The 14,554-nt window shown below is 34.8% G+C and overlaps 2 protein-coding genes across 4 annotated transcripts; one reads left to right on the top strand and one right to left on the bottom strand.

Moving 5' to 3' along the window:
• Positions 1-2,775: 2,775 nt before the first annotated feature.
• On the top strand, positions 2,776-8,560 carry LOC141657310 (mitochondrial fission 1 protein A-like). The gene is made up of 5 exons (XM_074464490.1): positions 2,776-3,046; positions 4,086-4,224; positions 5,199-5,323; positions 7,850-7,913; positions 8,177-8,560. The coding sequence occupies exons 1-5, from the start codon at positions 2,954-2,956 to the stop codon at positions 8,260-8,262; spliced, it is 507 nt and encodes a 168-aa protein (XP_074320591.1). The 5' UTR covers positions 2,776-2,953; the 3' UTR covers positions 8,263-8,560.
• Positions 8,561-8,676: 116 nt separating this feature from the next.
• On the bottom strand, positions 8,677-11,387 carry LOC141657309 (AUGMIN subunit 1-like). Of its 3 annotated transcripts, none has more exons than XM_074464487.1 (7): positions 11,253-11,387; positions 10,692-10,974; positions 10,024-10,156; positions 9,784-9,918; positions 9,528-9,651; positions 9,049-9,186; positions 8,677-8,943 (listed from the first exon to the last, which is right to left on the bottom strand). In XM_074464487.1, the coding sequence occupies exons 2-7, from the start codon at positions 10,954-10,956 to the stop codon at positions 8,836-8,838; spliced, it is 903 nt and encodes a 300-aa protein (XP_074320588.1). In that variant the 5' UTR covers positions 10,957-10,974; positions 11,253-11,387; the 3' UTR covers positions 8,677-8,835. The 3 variants fall into 3 exon arrangements, with proteins under 3 accessions (XP_074320588.1, XP_074320589.1, XP_074320590.1); XM_074464488.1 differs by having other exon boundaries at positions 10,692-10,965; positions 11,253-11,341; XM_074464489.1 differs by lacking the exons at positions 9,528-9,651; positions 9,784-9,918; positions 10,024-10,156; positions 11,253-11,387 and having other exon boundaries at positions 10,692-10,955.
• Between the last annotated feature and the right edge of the window lie 3,167 nt (positions 11,388-14,554).

The raw sequence follows: 14,554 nt of genomic DNA, 5'->3' as shown, positions 1-14,554 counted from the left end.
ATATATTAGCTCCATTTTTTTTTTTCATTTCAATAAAATACTCCTCACATATATTAGAGAAATGAGAAGAAAACAGAAAAATAAAAAGAGTATTTGTATACTTTTAGTCACAATGAGACATACTCAATTGCTAATGCTCATATATTAATTTCCATTATATGTTTTTAGTTAATTTTGTAATAAATTTTTATTCAGCAATTTGGCTGGCAACAAACAAATAGCTCTAAATTTAAAATATAATCAAACTCTGGAACCTATATAATGTAATGGGTGATGTAATTCATTAGGCTTATGAGGTTGTGATTGTATTGTAAGAAACAATATGCTTTTAATAAAGGGCATTCTTTACCCACCAAGGCCTCGTTTAGTTGTTCACCCAATTCATGGGAATTCTAGAATCCCATGAATTGGGATTTTTAAAGCTTATTTGGTTATCCCATTTTTTGTAAAATATGGGAGTTTAAAACTCCTAGGAATTTCCGACTCCTACATGATGGGGGAATTTAACTACCTACCCCTTCATGGTCATTGGAAATTCCTAGAAAAGTAAAATTTCAACATGGCAACCAAACGAATTATTGTAATTCACGTGAATTTTAATGTAGGAATTAAACTCCCGTGCATTGCAAATTATCACGTCAATGTAATTCCCGTATCAACCAAACGAGCCCTAAATCTCATTGAAGACGGGCGATATCCGTCACAAGCTTGTGACGGATACCGTTTCCTCTCACAAAATGCCCATTGAGAGGTGAGTGGGAAGCACATGAGAGGTGCCCCACCTTGGCCCCTCTCCCTTTTTATGAGAGGTCAGGCCCCTCTCCCTTTTTGTGAGAGGTCACAAGCTTGTGACGGGATTAGCCCGTCACAAGCAAGACTAGCTGTTCTTTACCTGATAATGATTATTGTTCTTTGTAATAATTGGATGGAATGTATAATAATTACGGAAATTTTTTATGGTACCTTTTAATTTTGTCAGATTTTTCATGGTATCCTTACTTTTAAGAATCTGCCTATGATACCCTTGAGGTTTCATTTTTTTGCCCATGGTACCCCCTAATGTAACGGTCGTTAAATTTTGATGATGTGGCAATGAATTAGTAATTAAAAATTATTAATAAATATGAAATAAAAATGAAAAGTAGAGGTACCATAAGTAATCTGACAAAATTAAAGGGTACCACGGAAATTTCTATAATTTCTAATTACTAATTTATTGTCACATCATCAAAACTTAACCTCCATTTAACGACTGTTACATTAGGGGTACCATGGACACAAAAATGGAACCTCAAGGATACCATAAGCAAATTCTTAAAAACAGGGGTACCATGAAAAATCTGACAAGGTCAAGGGGTACCATGAGAAATTTTCGTAATTAATTTCTAAAACTAAATTTTGACTGAACGAAAATAGATGGTAATAAAGCTGCTTTAGGATAGTCTATAAGAGAACATAATGGTAAAGTTTTTTTATTGGGAGCAAAACAGTGCAGATCTAATAGTATTCTTGTTGCGGAAGTTCTCGCTTTAAAAGAAAACATTTTAGCAGTTAAATACTTGAGAATTTCAGAGTTAATTGTAGAAGGTGATAATTTATGTGTTAATAACTCGATTCGTAATACTTGGCGATTCCTTGGAAAATTTCTAGTATTATCAAAGATGTGAATTAGACCTTCATTTTTTCGATGAATTGATAATTAAGCATTGCTTTCGTGAAGCCAACAAGGTTGCTGACTTTATGGCTTCTATTGGACATTCATGTCCAACTCTTTCGAGGTGATCTGAAAGCCGGTGGCTTCAACTTACGTCACTCATTCGAAAGGATGAGATAAGTTGGTCCTACGCGAGAAGATCAATCTAGTTTTCTTACCTTACTAAAAAAAATAAAAATTCCACCCAGTTATTACTTTATCCATTTTAAGACCAACCAAACAACTATGAGTAAGTACGAAGTATAAGATTCTAAGGAGTCGTTTGGTTACCCACTAAACAACATATGAACTTAAATTCACGTGAATTACAAAATGTGCATGTTGTTTGGTTACCTCAATTCACATGAATTTCAATTTCTCCATAATGGAGGAAGTTGCTTACCTAGACCCCTTAGGTAAGTGGGAATATTTACATGAATTGCACCTCCTTCATGGCAACCAAACAATATTTGCTAATTCAGATGAATTTTAAAATTATGTGGTTTATGCCTTTCTAGGCAATACAAATCCTTACATGCAACCAAACGACTTCTTTCTAACTGCATGCTTCTATCGTATCATGCCCCATTCTGATACATTGAACCAAATGACCCTTAATTAGTTTAACATCTCCAGGAAAATAAGTTTTCATTTCTCCAAACTAAATAAAAAATATTAAAAACAGTCCAAAATAGAAAATAAACATAAGCATAATTATCAACAATGGTATTCACTCAAGTAGTCAAGTACATTATCATTTGATTGGTTATATTTAATCTGAGAGTATATAGATCGATGATATTTTGGACAATGTCATATATTTTGGAATATCAAGACACTCTTTCAAGATAGAACTAGAATTCTTGACTCTCTCATTTTCTTTTCTTTTTCTTTTTATCATTTATAAAAAAAAATGAAATAGATCAATCTTACTTTGGAAGAGCTATACAAAAAAAAATTGATGACATTTTTTTTTTGTGCTAAAATTGATGACATTAGTCGCGTTGTTTATTTGTAGTTATGTCAACCATGCTCAATCTTGAAAGTCAATTACTTAGTCGCGTTGTTTATTTGATCAGAAACCCGCAATATTTTTTGTCCATATTCCATAAACAATAAAACGAAGCGTTTTACCTTCTCTACCATATTACCAACAACAAAATCAGTTTTTCCCCAATTTGTTATTTCTTCTCTCATTTTATCAACTTTCTTCATCACCTCAATAGTAATCGTTAGGGTTTTGAAATCAGGGTTCTAAAAATGGACGCGAAAATCGGCAAATTCTTCGAATCCGTAGGCAATTTCTTTGGAGGTGGCGATCATATCCCTTGGTGCGATACTGATACCATCTCTGTATGTTCATCTCTCCTTTTTGTTACATTAATTGACGGTTTTTTGTTCGTAATCTCAGTTATTTATCGTTTTGTTGATATTTTAGTCATCGTTATTGTGTGTGTTTTTGTTGTATGTTCAAATTTCATTTCGAAGTGTTTATACGGATTTGCTGGTAAATAGGTGATGAAATGATGATGGTAATTGATTGTTGTGTTGCTTTTGAATGTTGATATATGTGGTTGATGATTATTGCATTTATTGGCATCTTAATTCTTGAATTACACTTTCTTGATCGTTTTCGAGACCTGTGAACTGCGAATTCTGTGTAGTTTCAGAGGTTTCGTATATAATTGGAATCGCAATTGTGGTGGAACAAGAGTGGAGATGGAAAATAAGGTGTAAACAGGGGTTTAGATTTTAGAATATTGAAAGAGATTTAGCGACCATGGATGGTGCTAAGGTGTAGCCAAAATTACTAGTGAGCTGGTCAAGCTTTAATGTGATTTTTATTTATGGGGTTTTTAATTGCATTTTTTTTTTGTATCCGAGAATTTTAACAATGTAAAATCTTAATTATCAGAAAACCATAGGGGTCTAAAAACCCCACTACATGAATAGTAGTAACGTGACTCACGCCATTGTGCGTAGGTATCACATCAAGCTACAAGATTTGCTGTTGTGCAATTTTATGTAATCGTCACAGTCATTCGGATGGCGTGGAAGAATTTCAGTTTGGCTGATTTATATGTAGAACTTGCATATAATTGAGCATGCTTCTGATAAACTTACGCAAGAAAAGAACGGATGCTCAACTTTTGTCTCTTGCAAATTGGACTGAATGATTTGGATTTTTTTTTTCTTTTTAAATTTTAGTTTTTGAATTTCTTGTGTTTCTTCTTTGTGCCTTAGTGTTGATATATGTGTTTCTGTGTATGTACCTGTATTTGTTCGTTGCATGGAAATTAAAGCTCTCTTCCAGTTTTTGAACTCTCGTAATAGAAATATAAGCAAAAGAGAGAAGGTATGATGGGTTGTAATATATATTTACTATTGTCAGAGCATTGAAAGAGAGGTGGCAGAAGCTGCTAATGGTGCTTCAGAGGAACAAAAAGGTGAAAGTCTCATGCGGCTATCATGGGCCCTTGTCCATTCTAAACGTCCTGAGGATGTGCAGCGAGGAATAGCCATGGTTGAAGGTAACTGCAAATACCTTACCTATGCTACCAAGAATTCTTATATTTGATTATTGTATTTGGATGTTATTAATGCTGTGGCCTGTGGCCAACTTGCCCATTATGATTGTGTTGTAGTTAGGAATATCGATATATATTTTTTTTTTTTAGAAAAGGGACCAAAGCTGCTTAGTGTAGTGTACCTAGAAATTTTTAATATTTTATAGGACAGTCGTTAAGCTAACTTGCGAGTTGCGATTGCCTCCGAAATTGGGAAAAAGAAATCCGATCCTACTCGGACCCTATTTTATATAGTTCTATCTCAACTACAACCACAACAACATTACCTTAGTGCCTCAACAACTCCCGCCTAGTAGTTAGTAACACAAAGAGACTGTTTCCGAATTCTATTTCCGCTCCAAAACTTTAATTATTTTAGTTTAAGCATTTAAAAAAGTTTCCCCAAAAAATATAGATATTACTAAAATGGAAAACGAATGGTACATAAAATATGTTTTCTATAATGATTAGTAGACAACTGTTGCTGAGCGTCTTTATCTGTTTTTTTTGGTCATGATCCCAATTACTTTTGAATGTTCTATGTGTTTCCGATTTGGCGATGACTTTGAGTTTTTGAAAGGCCACGGGGTAAAATAAAGTTACAAGAACACGAAATTTTATGTAGATTTGGAGAGCATCTAGAATTCGAGAAATAAGAAAATACACCATTTTCTTCATTCTGTTGGCTGCATGTTTTTTTTTTCCTTGTTACAATTGTCATTTGACCTCATTCAATGTGCTTCAAAACTAGAATTTACTCGTGTATTTATTATATGTTAATTCTTTTCTGTATTCAGTATTTGATTACCTAGGGTATAGTCCTTCGTTAGAAAGTACTGTGTGTTAATATTTGATTGCTGTTTCCTTCTTCCCTAAAGAAATTGAATAATATAAGCGACCAGTTATTGCGTTTTCTTACAAACCATCTTTCATGGCAGCATCTCTAGCCAATACTAGTAATAGTCCCCTGCAAACAAGAGAGAAGGCTTATCTGCTGGCTGTGGGATATTATAGGAGTGGTGATTTTGCCAGGAGTAGGCAACTTGTGGATCAATGTCTGGAGGTAATCCTGGATCTCTGCTCTGTGTATGATCACAATTTTGTGATTCCAACATGATCGTGCCCTTTTTAACTGTCTTATGGTTCTCATGCAGTAGATCCTGGATTTCTTTCATTTTCAAGTTTATGCTTGTCTAATATGCCCTGCAGTGATATGCCGATAATACGATATTAATTGTCTTGAGAAATTTATAAGTTATTATCTTTGTGGCATGATGTGATCGTTAGTTCTTCGACAATGTTCATAAACATCACTACATGTTAGGAAAATACAATTTAGTTCAGGGTCGGAACCAGGAATGAAATCTATCTAGGGCTAGATTTATAGACAAATGAAACGTGTTGGTTAAAGAAAAAAATCAAATCGTTGGTAGCTCCATGTATGAGTTTCCGGGTTTCAGGACACTCGGAAAGTGAGTTTTTTTGTGTATTGTGTCAAATTTTAGGCTAAATAAAATAAAATTTATACTTGTTTATGCATAAATCGCCTTAATATTTTTGTTTGAACCCCGGATATGAAATTTTACGGATCCGATACTAATTGTGACTTAAATTTCTATCGAGACAGACACTAACTATTTTAATTAATCTTGCATGACCAATACAATAAAAATCCAGCATATACAAAATAATACTAAAGATTAGCAAAAAAGAAGGTATCTAAAAAGAAAATAATTTATTTTAGTCGTATACAAGTTTTTTATCAATCAAATATTTTATAATGATAACAATATAACAACTCAATAATTACTTGATTTAAATATATGTTATACCATGATAGAACATCTATATAAGAGATTGTCCCATAAAATTGGAGTTTTATACGACAAATAAATAATATTGGAGTTTGTGAAAATGAATATTAAAAATTAGGGAAGGCTTTCATGGGGATTTGGGAATTGCATTAAATGCTGGTATATAAAAAAAAACGGAACAAAACTTGCATTAGGGGAGTCGAACCCCTGTCTAATTGCATGGTAGTCAACCCAACCACCATCTATGCTACACTTTGGTTATGCATTTTTAGAGCACTGAATACTTTTTATCAATTCATATCGGGCTATATAGCCCAAGTAGCCAACGGCTAGTTCCTCCCCTGATTTAGTTATTGATGAAAAATTGGCTGATGCAAATGTCCAGATGTTTATTAAAGTTGTTTTTTGTTTACCGCTTGTGCTCGAAAATGTTGTATTTCATATTTTGCGATAGTTTTAAGTTTTTTTAGAAGTTGGATATATTGGAACTAAACCCGACATAGATAGAGAGAGTAGCTTTTCAAGGAAATGGGATGAAGTTGGATGGATCTTGTTCTTAGTTTAAAAAGACACGCCTTAGACACACTTAAGTCTAAGGCTCAGTAAGACACTAGCCAAAATTCCTCAATACACCTAAAAGATAGGGCGCAACTAACGAAGCGCACTACTGTACCACTGCCTTCATTATGCTACATTATTCTTATTTCTTACACCTTTACATTTTAGCTCCATGTAAAATCAGAAAAAAGGGTATTTGGTACAAATTTATATTTTCAAAAGTCAAATTTGCTTGCAAAATAGTGTACGTCTTGCCTATGAGGCACGCAGCTCTTAAAAGTAAGATCTAGCTGTCATTCCTCTTTGAGAAAGCCAAATTCTCCTATGTTTGAAAAAATTCAGAAGAAAAATGTGAGCCCTCATCTAGGCTCTTCCTCCTCTCCCGTATCCTCTCCATATCTTTTATTTTTCTCTCATCCCTTTTTCCTGTAAGATTGGTGTCAACTACATGCTGTAAGGTCTTATTGAAGTTGGAGGATGCAGTTGGTCGCTTGGTGTTTCTAGATGAGCTTTGCCATGTGCGTTTGAATTAGATGACGAGCGCTAAGGATACAACCTTTAAATTGTAAAGTTGTTTCATTAATTTAGAGGGTCTTTAAGTCTGACACTGTTAAATGCTAGGAAATGGAAGGGAAGTAAGGGATTATTTTGTGTGGTTTGTAACTGGGGTAGCAAGCATTTTAGTAAGAAAGTGGCTCACTAAACTATTTGTGCTTCTAATATTATGAAATAACACAAGGTTGAAATAATTATGAAAATCATATGTACATTATGAGTCATTTAGTAATCACATTTTGTGTTTTCAACACAAAGCATCACAAAGGAAAAGCTGTATATGTGTGTTCCGCGATACCCTGTCATAGGTGTGAACTTTTGAGGCACCAGCCACAAGGATGATGTGGTTGCTGGTTAGCAAAAGGGAGGGGACCATCAGTCTTCTCTCTTTTCACGATGCTCTTTGACTCCCTTCCATTCTCCCATGGTTATTTAAACGGGGGTGTGTTGCTCCTCTTTTCATTTAAAGTTGTATCCATGAATTGAGAAGTCGGAAGGCTTTTATCCTAATCCTTGTGGAAGGATCAAAAGGAATGAAGTAGTTGCTTGGAGTCTTGTAGTAGCTTCCTGCTTGATCGAGATCCAAATGTTAGTGTGCCTGTTAACCATATTATAACTTGCATCAAATCAGTTAAACTTGTTTTTTCTTGCTTCTTTCTTAGATTGCACCAGATTGGAGGCAAGCACTAACCCTGAAGAAAAATGTTGAAGATCGCATTGCCAGAGGTAAGAAATGAATAGTTGTAACTTGTTTTATATGTTGTCCTCATTTGACTTGAGGTCATACTCTGCAGAGACATCATTAATTCTCACATGTAGAAAATGGTCAAATATTGCAATTAGTGCAAAATATAGAAAATGGTCAAATATTTTGGGATGTACTGTTCCAAATGGTAAATGGGATGGAGGGAGTATCAGCGAAAGCTCTCTTTTGATCATAATAACTACTTCGAGGCTGATTTCTTATTGTGGTTGTCCATTCAATGCAGATGGTGTCATTGGAATAGGCATAACCGCTACTGCAGTGGGTCTTTTGGTTGGAGGGATTGCCGCAGCTGTGGCTCGTAAAAAGTGATATGACCACCAATTTGAGTGGGATCATGTTGTGACTCCTTTCTCTTGTGAAAATTTGGCTTCTCTGTCAAACACTTGTTTAATTCTATTGACAGCTTATCGCCTTTTCCGTCCTGTTGCTTAGTTGACTTGATGTAATGCTTTTGACAGCAACTATTTTATGCTGAATATAACTGCAATTTTAATTAAGTTTTGTAGTCATGCCAATTTTATTGATACTGGAAAGATTCAGAACCAATGTAAAGAGAGCACTTTTATGTTATCTACCTTAGCATTGCTCGGTTTATTTATTTGTCAAATGAAGTTCTCAATATCACCATGCCTTTTATTTCGGTTATATACACCTAGCTCCTGGTAAGGCCTACTTTCAATGGCCTGGGTGTAGAAATTGATGGCTTGTAATATGCTGCTCTTGTCAAACGAAAAACAATGCAATTTTAAAGTACCAAGGCCCTTTCCATTACATGTAATCAGCTTTAAGGTTATGTAATCTACTACAACAAGATTTAACGACGGACAATACTACGTTATTGAATGCATAACCTCAATATCACTAAATTTGGGTGATTAGAGGTTAATCAGTGGTAGCAAGTGCTCTCTGCAACACTTCTTCCAGGCGTCTCTCTTCAGCAGCATACTGTATTTTCTTGTCTTCAATCTTCAAAGACGCCAATGTTTGGTCCTGCCAGTTTTACAAAAGGAGTATAAAGAAAGGATCATTAACAGTTTAACCTGGTACTTGAACCCAATTACAGGATATAAACAGGAAAAAGGGTTTGGAATTTACAGGAGGCAAGTCCTGGTAACTTCTTAAAGTATCGAGAATTGGCTTGAGTTTCCTGTCCAGCTCTTTTCGGTGCTCAGCCATTTCGACCAGCACCTCATGGCTTATCTCCGGGGTGTAACCCACTCGATTCAATACCGCCTGCAGATTAAGTAGCACACGCTTGACGCTTTTGTCAACCATGATATCAGATAACTTTTCAATGTTTTTGTTTGTTACTTTTCCATTTGTTAAGTGAATGCCACATAGGTTCAACAAGGCAACCATCTTACTATGAAAACAAAACGAGCATTGGGCCACAAATATCAACTGCTTTTGAATGTTTTATAGCATTTTCAGGCAACATGGGGCGCATTTATGATTTATTGTGCAACAATAGAGATTAAGCTGCAACAGCCTATATTTCGTGTCATGTATGCATCAGCTCTCCAATGCTCTTATTAAAAGACATGAAACACACTAGTAGATCAAATACACTATACCTTATAGTTGGAACATCTTTGGTTATATTCTCGCTCATTAGACATCATGACTGCCAAGTTGTTGTTCCAGTTTTCCATTTGAGATTCACAAGGTGCTACGTCATCTTCCAGCTGGGAAAGTATTCTAAACATATGCCAAAAAAATGTGGCGACTATAGTGTCATTCACTAATCCTTGAAATGGATTAATACCCAATAAAAGACGAACTCTCACGTAGCACTCTAAAGATCAAGGAGAATGGAATAAGTGAGCATACTTTTTCAAGTAAGTCAGCCTCGCTATAGCCTTCCTTGTATAATCAAGGAGAACTTTGGATTCCTTTTGTACCTTAGCCCTCTTCTCTTCCACTTCACTCTTTCTTAGGGAAAGATCTCCCATTCCCACAAGGTAACTAGAAGCACATCACTCATGTAAGACGCTGGAAATTTGAGGCACGAGGTTGAATTCACCAACACTTAGTTATGAATTATAACGAGAAAATAATTACTAACCCAACCTTCTAAATTCAGTGTCTCTAATGTTTAGCAAGTTGGAAACACTGGCCAAAACTTGAGAAGAACCAACCACATTGGAGGGCAAACTCCCTTGGGCCAATCCCACATTCTCCAAAATCTCCCTGATCCTCGCAGCTTAATTGAGTCAAAATTTCCCAGCAAACAATCACACTATTGAAATCGAAAGAAATTTCAACAAACATAAAAAATGGAGAGCATAAGGACAGTTGTTCCACCACAAGAATAAATCATATTGCACTACACACAAATAAAATTGCACCATGCATCAACTAACATTAAACCTAGCCCCAAGAACTCTGCTATAATGAGCATCAATCCTTCACTGGCGAGGAGTAGTCCCGAGGACATATACTCACAACAACAACATTAGCACAATGCCTCACGGGCACCTGCAAATGGCGGGTGGAGGTTTGGAGGTACACAACCTTACCCACATGTAGAAACCGTGTCAAGAATTGCATTTAACAGTGGCATATCGACATACAAGTATGACATACTCGTATATGGGTCTCAAGCCCCCGAACTTTTGGTAATATTACTGTATAAAATGTGAGTGCAAGTACAAGTTTACAGCTTCCGGTATACTAGACCCATATTCTTGAATATAACAGTTCAGACCCAAATACAATGAGACAGAAAAGGAGGATACCCTGGGAACGGTATTCAGCGGCCTTTTGACGAAGATCATTGACAACAATGGCAGCAGCCTGAGTCTTGGCCTGAGAGACAGTGGCAAGGTTATGCAAATGGGCAATGCTCCTTGGGGTATACTCGAATTCGGGCACTTCTTTACCAACAGCATCAAACTGAGACACAAGCCATGCTTTCACTTCCTGAACTCGGCCGGCATCGAAACCACTGCCCCTCACTTCATTCCCACCCTCCCCATCACTCCCATATATCAATTCACTCATTTCCCTTCACTATTATTGCTAAAAAAAAAAAAAAAAAAAAAAAAAAAAAAAAAAAACACACACACACACACATTCACATTAGATATACAATTTTGGTTTCTTTTTCATTCAACTGACTAATTTTGTCCTTTCTAATTTGTCGAAAGAGATTGATTATCAAATTGAAACCCAATTTAATTTCAGTGTCAATTAATAGAGAAAGATCGGAACTTAACGCAATTGATTCATAAAAATGAAGGCTGATCATTAAGATTAGTTGAAGTACACAATAAGCAAGAGTGAAAATGAATGCATACCTGAATTATTAAATGTTTAAGGTGATTAATTGAATTGGGAATTTTGTTAGTAGGATTAATTAAAACTAGGGTTTGGTTGTTTGAGAGATTTGAGTTGGACATTTTGGGTTTTTATAACTACTCGTAGTTCAAACTTGGAGCGATGGAGGGAGTTATCAACCATGTAGGGAGGTGGCAAATGGGTAGGAATTTGGGTGTCATAATGTCATTTCGCGTCTTACCCGACTCGAATCCGGATTAAACCGGTTGGTTTACACAAAAAAAAATAATGTCATTTCGCGTCTCTACATATTTTGGGACGGTTTGGGTTATTTTGGCTCGGTTCAATTTCAGAGGTTAATTTGTCGGATTATTTTGGTTCACTTTGTGTAGGTCATTTTGGTTCATTTTTGGGTATGGGTATTTGGGTCGGGTCATTGGTTAAAACAATTTACTACTAATGTGATTAACAAAGAGCCGTTCATAGAATATACATCCAAATGTACAATGCTATTGTACATCCAAAGTTATTTTAGTATTTCTTATTTATTTTTGTTAAAACCTAAAACAATACTACGTAATCCAATTCAACTCTCTTCTTTCTCTAACTGCTTCCATATCTTTCTTCCCTCTTTCTATCTTTCTTCATTATGCAATTAATTAATCATTTTCTCCCATTAAATTAACGCAATTGCTAAATCCCGCACGCTAGTTTGCTAAATCCCACACATATTACCCTATTATTCCATAATTGCCCTCCATCTAAAAAACTGAATTAATTACACTTATATCTTTTCTCTCCCTAAACCTAACTGATCCCTTGATTGTTCAACAATTATGAATCGTAATTCGCACATATCACACGTAATTTCGTCGTTTTATCAACGATTTCAATTAAGACCCGTATTTTAGTTGATTTAATTAATGTTTTTTTTATCAAAAAAAGGTTTTACAACTAGGTTTGGATTGGGTTGGGTTGTTGTAGGGTGGTTGTGGGGTCGTCAGAATAGAGTAGGGTGGTCGGAGAGGGCGGCGTCAAGTGATCGGAGGTTGGCGCGGCGTCGGCGATTGCTGCAAAATGATCTGGTTGTGGAGGAAATGAGGGATGGATAGTCGGCGCGCTGTGGGGGGTATAGACGGGTGGTCGTCGGCGCTGAGAGGGTGGTGGACTGGTGGGGAAGGGTTGCCAGGGGCTTGGTTTTTGTGAGTCGTAGTTTTTTTTAAAGGGTTTTCAATTCTCTTGTTTATCTCTCTTGTTTGGTGAGAGTGACAAATGAAAGGGGTACATTCGGAAAAGGGGAGGAAAAGTGTGGGATTGAGTAAAATCTTGTGCGGGATTTAGCACATCCCTAAATTAATCTATCAACTACTCCCTCCATTTTCCTATTTTCACCCCCATTTTCCCTTTTTGGCAAATTATTTCTTTTCACCTCATTTCTCTTCTTTCCTTATTTAGACATCCAAATGACAAAAGTACCCTTATCCCACTTGTATATTTACAATATTTGTCATTGCTTTTTCTTTACTTTTTCATTTCTTAATCCATTTTCTACTATTAATAAGGCCCACTTACATCTATTTCATTACTTTTCCATTCTTCAATCGGTTTTTTTAATAACCGTGCAAAAAGAAGAAATGGGGTGAAAAAAAAAAAATGGAGGGAGTATTATTTCTCTCCTTCTTCAATCATAATCAATAGTGGAGGAAGTTTCGAAGGCGGATGAAACAACATATGTATCATCATCATCATCATCATCATCATCATCATCATCATCATCATCATCATCATCAATAGAACATGAACATCAAAGGAGCATGAAATTTCAATGGAAATTGAAACATTTAACTCATAATCAATGGCTTTGGAAAAACAATTAGAAATTACATCTCCTTGTATTCTTGAAAGTTTAAACTCGTATTCTTTTCATATTAGCTCGTATTTTTGAAAGTACATTACAATTAAGTTTAAGCTCGTATTCTTTTCATAATAGCTCGTATTCTTTTCATAGTAGCTCGGATTTTTGAAAGTACATTACAATTAAGTTTTAAGCTCGTATTCTTTTCATAAAAGTTCGTACTTTTTCCATAATAGCTCGTATTTCGAAAATACATTACAATTAAGTTTAACTCATATTCTTTTTATAATAACTCATATTCTTTTCATAATCTCGTATTCTTCATGTGAATTTACTTTACGAGTTCATAGACATTGAAGTTGAAAAATCGGAATTGGTTGGACTTAACCGATATGGAAGTCTTCCACATTAGAGAACAATGGAGTTTTGTCGTTTAAGAGAGGTTTAGAGGGTTTTTTTGCAATAATCGTTTGGTTACACTGAGATTTGGAGAGGGAGAGTGTTTTGTTTAACAAATATTAGATTGGGTTTCAGTTAAATATACATTAAATGGGCCAATTGTATAAATGTTAATATACAACTGGTTGTAGGATCTTATTTGTGAACAAAGAGTATCTAACTAAATTAATTAATTATCATATATCATATATTTCTTTAATGCAATAGCCAATACTGCTGACATGACATCTCACATTTTAATTTTAGCCTTGCTTGTTAGGATATTAGAGTAACAACAAAATAATCTTCTAATTTTGATTTAATGGGGAAAAAAGGCAGAATATGCTATATGAATATATGGAACATTCCATTTCCATTTCTCATATTATTCTCTAATACTAAAATTACGGAGATTCTTTCTAAAATACAAAACTAATCCTGGATTCCTTAGTGTTTTTTTCCAGGAAAATGCTAAAATCATGGAGATATAAGCAACATTTTCGTATTATAAATTAGTAAATTTACTAACACAAATTCTTAAGAGAAACGATCTCTCATTAATGCTAGTGAGAGATCATATAATTTTTATTTTTATTTTATCTTTTTTTTTAATTAGTTTCTAAGGGATATGGCAACACAATTTTCTTTTTTATTTCCGTATCCATATAATAATTTGCCCTATAATAATAAGCTATATTTTCACCCTAAAATACCGCTCAATTAGATCTCAATAAACCCTGCAATAAATTTCCTATGTCACATACAACTCCAATCATGTCGGTTGTTCACAATTAGCAAAAAAAAAAAAAAAAAAAAAAACCAAACTAAACTCTTAATCTGGAATCTCTGATATAATATTCATTGATTAAGTCTTGATCATGCTAGCGGGTACAACATTTAATAACCCATATTATAGTTAATAATTCAGTCTAATTTAAAATTATTGTATCTTAATTATTATTATTTTTTGAAAGAAAAGAACAATTCATTAATAGAACATCGTAAAGCACTTACAAAGGATAGCTATAA

Source organism: Silene latifolia, chromosome 5 (genome assembly GCF_048544455.1).
Source record: "Silene latifolia isolate original U9 population chromosome 5, ASM4854445v1, whole genome shotgun sequence".
Lineage (NCBI taxonomy): Eukaryota > Viridiplantae > Streptophyta > Magnoliopsida > Caryophyllales > Caryophyllaceae > Silene > Silene latifolia.
This window is presented reverse-complemented; position numbering and strand designations above follow the sequence as displayed.

What these genes read in the sequence shown, in the direction of transcription:
- LOC141657310 (XM_074464490.1), top strand. Translation starts at nt 2,954, where the DNA reads ATGGACGCGAAAATCGGCAAATTCTTCGAATCCGTAGGCAATTTCTTT. An exon ending in AGGAATAGCCATGGTTGAAG is followed by an intron (nt 4,225 to 5,198) that starts GTAACTGCAAAT and finishes CTTTCATGGCAG; the next exon opens with CATCTCTAGCCAATACTAGT. An exon ending in TTGTGGATCAATGTCTGGAG is followed by an intron (nt 5,324 to 7,849) that starts GTAATCCTGGAT and finishes CTTCTTTCTTAG; the next exon opens with ATTGCACCAGATTGGAGGCA.
- LOC141657309 (XM_074464487.1), bottom strand. Translation starts at nt 10,956, where the DNA reads ATGAGTGAATTGATATATGGGAGTGATGGGGAGGGTGGGAATGAAGTG. An exon ending in CGCTGAATACCGTTCCCAGG is followed by an intron (nt 10,157 to 10,691) that starts GTATCCTCCTTT and finishes GACTCAATTAAG; the next exon opens with CTGCGAGGATCAGGGAGATT. An exon ending in AGGCTGACTTACTTGAAAAA is followed by an intron (nt 9,652 to 9,783) that starts GTATGCTCACTT and finishes GCATATGTTTAG; the next exon opens with AATACTTTCCCAGCTGGAAG.